General features: G+C 40.5%; 1 protein-coding gene across 1 annotated transcript; it reads right to left on the bottom strand.

The window, feature by feature from the left end:
- Positions 1-423: 423 nt before the first annotated feature.
- Positions 424-3141, bottom strand: LOC110102939 (subtilisin-like protease SBT1.3). The gene has a single exon (XM_020831462.2). The coding sequence runs from the start codon at positions 2956-2958 to the stop codon at positions 574-576; it is 2385 nt and encodes a 794-aa protein (XP_020687121.1). The 5' UTR covers positions 2959-3141; the 3' UTR covers positions 424-573.
- Between the last annotated feature and the right edge of the window lie 6420 nt (positions 3142-9561).

Below are 9561 nucleotides of genomic sequence, written 5' to 3'. Positions count from 1 at the left end.
CTTGTCTTACGAATAGCTCCAAGCAGTCTCTCATAATACAATCTCTTACCACTAGAGTAGTCAATCAGCGAGAGGTTCCAATCCAAAGAGTCTTTAGAGAGGAAATCCTTAGAAAATAGGTTAGTCCCCGCTTGTATGGATGAAGAAAATAGGAAGTTCTTGTAGGTCAGATCTTTGGACAGACAAAACATTGGTCCAAGGAAGAGCAGCGAATGTTTAAAAAAAATAAAAAAATTATCTCAAATAAAATCTAAGAGGTCAATAAAAAAGCTGTTCTAAAAAGTTAATAAGAAAACTGTCCAAGAAAAAAATTGGTTATTATTATTTTTTTAAGAAAATTACGACATTTATATCGTCTTAACAAAGAATTTCAAGTTAAAGAGAATCATAAGATTTGGAAAAAAAAAAACAAGCAAACAAACATGACAACAATGATATTTCATGATAAATTACTCAAATAAAAACAAGCTCCGGAATCAGATGATGTAATACATAATTGTGATTTGCAACTTTATCATTTCTCATTTGATACAAATAAAATCAGATTCCGGAAATGATGCCATATCAAGTTATTTATGACGGGGGCAGCCACGTTATTGCCACCGGGCTTCGAACAGAATGTGTTCCGTCGTGCCAAGTCAGTGCCCCAAACTCCGGCGTTGACTGCGTGGCTTTTGTTCTGAAGCTCACGGTGTAGGAAAGCTTCTGGTTTTGGCGACTGAAGCGAAGCACAGTTGGCTCCACCACCACCTCTGCTCCTCTGGGCGGTGAAATCTTTACATGGTAGGTCGAATTCGCACGCCCAACGTTGGTCACGGTTCTATGTAGCTGTAGCAATGTCGAAGTGTTGGTATCCGGAATAACGGCGGAGATGGCCGGGTAATTGAGATCCCCGGCGCTGGCTAACGAGTGCTTGCACGATCGATTTGAGGTCTTGGTGAAGACCTTTAGTTGAATGGGAGTCAGCTTCTGAGTACAGAGAAATTCGAAGTAATCATTGGGAGATATGTCATAGACAAGCCCCGGATCTAAAGCTTTCAGCGGATGGATATGGCCTGCGCCGTGGTCGTAGGGAGTTGACTGTGCTGTAGTGGCGGCGTCCCTGAGGGGCTGCAAGGTGTTATCGTGGACGTAGGCGGTGGTCATCAGAGCGGACTTGATTGCCGCCGGGCTCCAGTTTGGATGGCGGGCCTTTAACAGGGCTGCGATTCCTCCGACGTGAGGGCAGGACATGGAGGTTCCAGAAAGGATGTTGAAGCCGACGCGGCGGAGGTCGACTGCGAGGCCTGAGGGGCTGGCGTCCCCGCTCCATGCAGCCAGGATGTTCACTCCCGGTGCCACCATGTCAGGTTTTAGGATTTCAAGGGTGAGAAAGTTGGGGCCTCTGGAGGAGAAGGCGGCGACGACGGGAGATGGTCGGATCCCGACTTTAGTGCCCTCGAATGTAAGCGTCGCGGTCGCATGGGGGTTAATATTGATGTAACGCTTAATCGCCGTGCCGGCTGTCCCGCCAACGGCTACCGCGGGAAGGAGGTGGCTGTCGGCGACGAGTTCTTCTCCATTTGCAGCGGTGTTTGCTAGGATCATGCCGACGCCGCCAGCTTGTTTTACGACCTGACCTTTCTCCACCCGAGGGCTGACGCCTCTATCGCAAATCACGATCTTGCCGGAGACGAAGCGGGGGTCGAGGGTCCCTTCAAGGCATAGAGATCTCGGATCCGGGTTGGTGAGATTGGCGCCCATGTAGACGAGGGAGTACTGCCGCTGCTGGGAGAGATTCCGGAGACCTTTGTAGAGCGAGACGCCTGTCAAATTGACGCCGTTCCCTAGCCGAACCGTAGCCGGGAAATCGCGGTCCATTGTGCTCGCTCCGACAGTGGCTATCCACGGCGAGACGTTGGTGAGGCTGATCGGGTCCGGGCCGCCGTTTCCGGCGGAGCAAGCGACGAAGACACCCTGCTCCATTGCTCCAAATGCCGCCACGGAGAGGCTGTCGCGGTAGTAGGAAGAGATCCCACCGCCGAGGGAGATGGAAAGGACGTCCACCCCATCAGCGACAGCCTGGTCGACGGCCGCCAAAATGTCGGAGCTGAAGCAACCGCCGCTCCAGCACACTTTGTATGCGGCGATGCGGGCGCGAGGCGCCATTCCGCGTGCTGTGCCTCGGGCGTAGCCCAGGAGGTTGGCGCCGGCCACAGGAACTCCAACGACGGTGGCGGCAGTGTGGGTACCGTGCCCGTCTTGATCCCTTGGAGATTTGTACTCCGCCTTCTCGTCGATGGCCCCGGTGGCAGCTTCGTAGCCGCGGTAGAAGATCCGTGCGCCGACTATCTTTCGGTTGCAATTGCTGAGTGTGAAACCACGACCGGTCTCGCAGACACCTTTCCATCGTCTTGGAACAGGGGACATGCCCCTGTCGCCGAAGCTCGGGCTCTCCGGCCAGATTCCGGTATCGAGCACCCCTACAATGACGTCGTGCTCGGCGACCGCTGTGGGAAGGTCGCTGTTTGTAGTTTCGGACTCGATGCCGAGAAACTCTGGGCTTCGGGTAGTATGCAAATTGTAAGCAGTTTCAGGGAGAATGTTGACGACGCCTGCGTAAGCCTCGAGATGCTCTGCCTCAGCTTCGCTGAGCAGGACGGCGAAGCCATGAAAGGCGTGTTCGTAACTGTAAATGATCCTCTTTGTTGCTTCATTTTCTCCAGAGTTCGCTGATGATTGGACGAGGGATGCGTACCAGTTGAGGTGGTGAGAAAAGGAAGTAGGCATCTCTGATTTAGCCATTTGAACGATATAAGTCTTGGTGGAGTGATTGTGCGCATCGGCATTGCCGAGGGATGAGATAAAATGGAGAACAGCAAGGAGGAGAGGCAGACATCTTGCTGAGCTTCCGGTCATCGGCAGGGATGGAGAAGAGATGAAGGAGGCAAATGCAGGGCATAACAAGGCAAGCCGCATTCACTTAATAGAGAAGAGGGTGAAAGGAGTAAGAGGTGGCAGTGATCGCAATGAGTGCTGAGGCAAGCAAATAAAGTTGGTAGGTATTGGTTGATGAGTAATTATTTGTGTATTAAAAGCTACCGCTATGCAACCATTTCAGGGTACTTCGAATTCCCTTAATTTTCTCCCGCAAAAAAAAAAAAAAAATGGATTTATTGTTTATTTTTAAAATTTAGTTATCTGAAAGTTTTCTTGATCTCCGTGAGATATCAGAGGAATTAATCAATATCAGCGGTTCATCACATTCACCAGCAGCAGAAATTCCAAAAAGAACAGAATTTTTGTTTTTTTGTTTGTTCTTTTTAAACATTTTAGCTTTGAACTCAAAAACTGTTAGTTAATAGCTAAAATACCGGACTAATAAACCAATAAAGTTAACAAATAAATTTTATGACTCTGAATTGTAGATACAATTTCAGGATTATTGCGTCCTCCCACCTGACGTAGAGATACGTCCTCCCAGAGCTAAAATCGCGCTACAAAATGAGAAATACCGAGCAAATACCGAGCAATACCAAACAATAACGAGGAATATCATCATGTGAAGACCAATACCGAGTTATACCGAGCTATACGGAGTAATATAAAAAAATACCTAGTTTTTCCTAGAAAAAACTCGGTATTTTTTTGTATTGCTCGGTATAGCTCGGTATAACTCGGTATTGATCTTCACATTATGATATTCCTCGTTATTATCAAATAATACCTAGCAATACCGAGCAAAAATCGAGTTTTTTTGCGGTGGGAGGACGTATCTCTACGTCAAGTGGGAGGACTCAATAAATTGACCTTCTTACCCTTATTTATATCTATCAAACTCATTAAAAGAAAGAAAGCTGAAACTAACCAAAATAAAGATTTGATCAATCGTAGATCACTTATTATCCGAACAATCTCTACCTTGATTTAGGTATTGATCTATTTTATTCAGGCAATAATTAACAAATTTTTTATGGACATTCAATTTTGCTATGGGGATACATTTAGTTATAACATATCCGGGGTTCATTTTAGATGCTTTGACAATAACATTATATTTAGTAATGCTATTTCTTATGAAGCATAACTTGTCATGAATGTGTTTTGTTTTCTCTCATAAAAAAAGTAGATTTAGCATGAGATAGATAATACTTTGATTATCATAACATATAATAAATATGTTTAGTAAAAATCCCAACTTCTTTTAAAAACCCTATAGTTAAATTCTTTTTGTGATTAGTTTAATAGGGTAAACTTAATTTCGGATAAGGATAATGAAATTGTGCATTGAAGGGAAGATTTCTAGCTAATAATTCCTCCAAAAATTGAAACAATACAATCTCAGATTGATCTCCTTGTATGTAAGCATACAACAAAATCTGAATTGGTAAAGACTGAAAGAATTTGAACAAGAGCATATCCTCCATATAAAATTCCCTTGTTATGTCCTTAAGGCCTCAAGGCCTCGCATTTGTTGTACCACCAATTGATTAACGTAGTCATTCAAATTATCTGTTGCACTCAGCTTATAAAATTCTTCTATATTTTTGTTTAGGATACCAGCCTTATCAACAATGTTGATAGGATTGAAAAAATATTTATTCAAAATTTGTTGGTAAGAAGGGACCTCATAGCAATTGTTTCATACACACCAACTCTGATCTGGATCCTTTCCCTCTCATTGCAAGGACTAGAGTTATTACACCCACCTAGCACTAGCTCCTCCTTTTAATTTGTAAGCTACATACTTCACTCTCTTATTAGGGTATTTAATGTATTCAAAGTAAATTTAAAAATATTGTTTCCAATCTAGAGAATCTTCTATATGGACATGAACATCAATGGAGGGAATATTAATTTTTGCACAAAATTCATTGAAATGTTTATATAGAGAGTGATGTCATCACCAAGAATGTCATGGGAGTTGCTTCCCACATATGTTTAGACATTAGACAACTCATAATGTCATTGATATTTATCATCCTTGCACGAATAATCTCCAGTTGACGAATATAACCGTGATAATTGGAGAGTAAATAATTATATTACGTTGTGGGAATGTTCTATAGAGATGGCCTAGTTGTCAATCCTATAGGTAAGGTTCCTATTTATTTGGGTATTTATAGATTTCTTGTCGTATTTCAACAGCGAACCTAAAAAACTTTGGTGTATTCATTGACTCACTACCCCAATCTAAATTGTGCCTCCCAAAGAGATTCTAGGTTTGGATAGTCGTCAGTTGCCGACTAGTGCTACCTTCTGCAATCACCAGCCAGTACTAACTTTGATACCACTAATGTATAGAAAACCAATAAATGGAAAAATAGTGTAGAAAAAAGGAGGCTAATTGGGACCAATGGAACTACTCTTCTTCTATGTTCCAAAATATCAAAAGCTATTCTTCAAAACCATACAAATTCACAATGTAAGATGGTTACCACAATAGGAGCCAACAGCCTAAAAGCTATCTAATAATTTACTGGTCAAAACTAATAGTTTTTTTTTTTTTGGGACATTTAGGCCATTTAAGGCAAACTCACACACACAACGCATACACATATACTCGAACCTTAGACATCTTAGTTGCAAGCCTAAGCTCTCAACCAATAGGCCAAGGAGAGTTGTGTCAAAACTAATAGTAAGGATATAACTTTAATGCAAATAGATCAGAAAATTAGTTATAACGGTTGAGAAGATGCGGTCTTGTTGAACCATTGTCCTTCATCACTGTACAACATACTCTTCAAGTTTCTATAAGCTTTGCGTTTATACCAACATCTATCATGCTCTGATCCCTTGCCTTAGCTTTGAGATCTACATTTGAGAAAAGTTAACAGCCTTGCTTGACACAACTAATTTCCTACACAGGGCTCAAATATTCCTATTATGAAACCACACAGATAATTACGAAAATGAGTTCCTCACAGACAACTGAAAGAGAATTCAAAGGAGAATAAACTATAGTTTAATAAGCCAATTAAGTTTCAACACAACTAATATCAATACATCCACAAAGGTAAGGGCATCTACAACCGAAAATCCCATTTTTTTTTTCTCCAAAATGCAATGAAACTCAAAAATGTTGTGATTCATCTCCATTCAAACTTCATTTTGCGCGCTTTTGCGAAGGTAATAGTTTTTCTCCTCTTTCGCGTGTTTCTTCTGCAAATCCGGTTGAAACAGAAAAATCGCATAGGTGAGCAGTGCAACGCTAACATTGCACTGTTCACCCTCCACCAATTAGTTTTTTTTTTTGCAGTTCGAATGGCACAAACTAGCTACGCCTTACAGTCGTTTTGAGTTCGGCTGGATATCACTTAGAAAGAGTAGCAGAAGATATACTGCTTACATGATGTTCTATACTGCCCTTCATCACAACTGTTATAATTATTTTATTTTATGTGGTATCAAATACCATCTGCTGTGAATTACCACAATATTGCACTGCTTTTGTAGTTCATTGGGACAATTTGTTGGAATGGTTCTTATTTGGCAACTGCTACCTTTTATGAACTCACGTGCTTATACTGTATCGGTTTTGTTTGTTGGAATAATTCTTATATGATGCTATTCTTAATATTTTCTTTGAGAGCTTCATTATTCTGAGATTTGTTTTTGAAGGCTTTTATGATTACCGACATCAATGTGTAATTCAATCAGGCTTTTTGGCGCTCGATTTGATGCTATTTTTTAGGCTTCATTTGTGACAGCTTTGTTATTGCTTTCTAAAACAGCTTTTTAGCATAAAATTTTTTTAGAACTAGAAATGTTTTCACAACAAAACTGCTCTAAAAAGTAATAAGAAAGCCGTCCCAAAAGAAGCTTTAGGCTTCATTTGGGACGTCTTTATTATTGCTTCGTGTAAAGTGGTCTTCTAGTACAAAAATCTGCTTTAAAAAGCAAAAGTAAAACCACCCCAAATGAAGCCTTAGGCTTCGTTTGGAGCGGCTTTCTCGCAGCTTCTTAAAGCAGCTTTTTAATACAAAAATTTAAATTTTTATACTAGAAAACTGCTTTAAGAAGCATAAAAAAAGATGTCACAAACGAAGCCTTAATCTTCTTCACTACTCTTGGCACTCGCGCCAATTCAGATGCTTGATCTTAGCAACTAACCTGAGATATTTTTTTTATATTTAATCTTGGATGGAATTCACATTTTGTTGTTTTATGATCTACCATGATTAATCTGAACCTCCTTTTTTTATAGGTGCTCGCGCAAACTGTAGTTTATCAAGCAACAAATATTGGCCTGTTGATTTTGAGAGTCTTAATTGCCAATGAAAAAGATTTAGACTCGAATATTGGTTATGATGCCGGAGCTGTTACTTGTCTCCATAATTGGCTAATTAATGTGTTTTAGTACAGTTTTTAAAGTTTATTTGTTTTCTTTGTGGCATTATCCTGTAGGCTGTGTTGTTTGCTCTTATAACCAATTATGTAGCCCACCAAACATTATAAAAAGTTAGTTTGGAGTGTAATAGGAAGGGATGATAATAATTGTTTTCTTTAGCTCTGTTTTGATTTATGGATTCTGAAGCCATTGTTTCTTCTTGCAGGTTCACTTCCATAAGTCTCATTCATGTGACCAACCTGATCACTTTCGTGCGCATCCGACGGCCCAATCCCTCGAACCCGGGCCATGAGCCCTGTGGTATTGCGTCCTGGGCCCACATGCTTAAATCGGTTCGCATGCACGTGCAAAACCAACCATACAACTTGATCAGTGCCTGCCACCCATGCGGCTCACCTTTGTCCTACTTTCGCTCCATATGCGACTCACCTGCTCTTGTTCGCCCCTGCGTATGTCACTGACTCGCCTGTGGCCCTGGGTGTCTGAACCAACCCCTCCATGACCACGTCCCGAACGATTGTGTGTGGGTCCCTAATACACAAATGGACACTTTCTTGTTGTTATCCAAGACATCCAAATTTCCAAGAAATTGTCCAATAAGAAAACAAGATCCTTCCTCCATAGCAGCCAAGCAATTTCTTGCTGTTGTACACTCCATTCCAACCGCCAAAACAACATAATTCTTGGTTTTTGGATGCAATTCAACATTCCTCATTCTTGGCACCAAATTCAGACTCAAGACAATTATCTTAACAAAACCCAGCAAGATGCCATCTTAACGGAGTCCACAACGATCAATACAAGAAGTGGTGATTGAAAAACAATAAAGGGAAATACACTAACTGTAACAAAGCTTAGCAAGATTGTAGCAAAGAGAAGCACATGAATATTAAGAAGATGGTAGAGACATTAATCCTTTTCATCAAAATATTTCGAGTAATAAAGAGGCAAAAAGATGACATCAAACCCATGCTAGGTGAGGATTATGAGATGATGAAGGTATCAAGATTGATCTACTTGAATTTAATGGGAGACTTGATTTTGATGATTCCGCTTTTGATGATGGTGGTGGTGGTAGTGAGGGTATATCTGGATTGATAAGATATCTTCTTCCTACGAAGACATGTTTGAAGGGCCACCTTATAAGTCTTCCTCCGCACCCTCAATCAAGTCCATCTTCGATGGGTGTAAGGATTTGTTGACGAAATCATCGTCTTCACCCATCTATGATGAGTCCATGTATGATGACCGCATATCCTTTCGAATTCTTGGTTTTGATAAGACCGAGCAAGGTGATGATAAAAGCAAGCTGGATGCCCAGCAAAAAAACTATTCATTTGTATCATTCGAATAAGGAAACAAACATGTGCTCCATCATTTATAGCAGAATTGGTATGATCAAATCTGATATTGTCAACCACCTTGGTACCTTTGCACATCCCTACACTTAGTTCATGGAGGTATTGATTATTGGTGTTGATGTTAGCATGATTGGTCAATTTGGTGTCATTTTCAATTCAACTTACATTGTTGCTAAGAGGGTCATCGTTATATATTATATGCAAGAATTTGGTGATGAGGAAGATAAAGAAAAAGAAAAAAGAAAAAAAAAATAAACAACAACATCATTAAGTTAATCCGCAAGAATCTAGTGAAGAAATGCATTGATATTTTCGTTGGGATTGCTGAAAATAAGGAATAATATAACAAGTTCTACGTGGCCTATTCCAAGAACCTCAAGATTGGCATTCATGAGGATTCTCAGAATAGAAACAAGAATTAATGTTGCCGGGTGGATTTATCTAGATCGGTTCAATCAATAAAGCTGTCAACTTGTCGTCTTCCTATAAGTTTTAAGTTCTTCCTACCCGGCAAAATGACGCCGAAGCTATTACTTGTCTCTATAATTATAGAATTGTCACAAGTTAGTGTGTTTAAGTACATTTTTAGTGTTATTTATTTTCTTTGTGGTATAGCATGTTGGTCGTGTGTTGTTTGCTCTTATAGCCAATTGTTTAGTCCACCAAATATTATAAATAGTTAGTTGAGAGTGTAATAGGAAAAGGATAATAAGAATTTTTTCTTTTGCTCTGTTTTGAGTTCTGTATCCTAAAGCATATCAAGTGGTAGTTTTTTATTTGGTGTATGTGTATGCGATGTGTGTGCGCATTTGCATTAAATAGCATAAATGTTACCCAAAAAACTTTAGTTTATCTTGATGTGTTGGTTGG

This window comes from Dendrobium catenatum, unplaced genomic scaffold, assembly GCF_001605985.2.
Source record: "Dendrobium catenatum unplaced genomic scaffold, ASM160598v2 fragScaff_scaffold_315, whole genome shotgun sequence".
Classification (NCBI taxonomy): domain Eukaryota; kingdom Viridiplantae; phylum Streptophyta; class Magnoliopsida; order Asparagales; family Orchidaceae; genus Dendrobium; species Dendrobium catenatum.
This window is presented reverse-complemented; position numbering and strand designations above follow the sequence as displayed.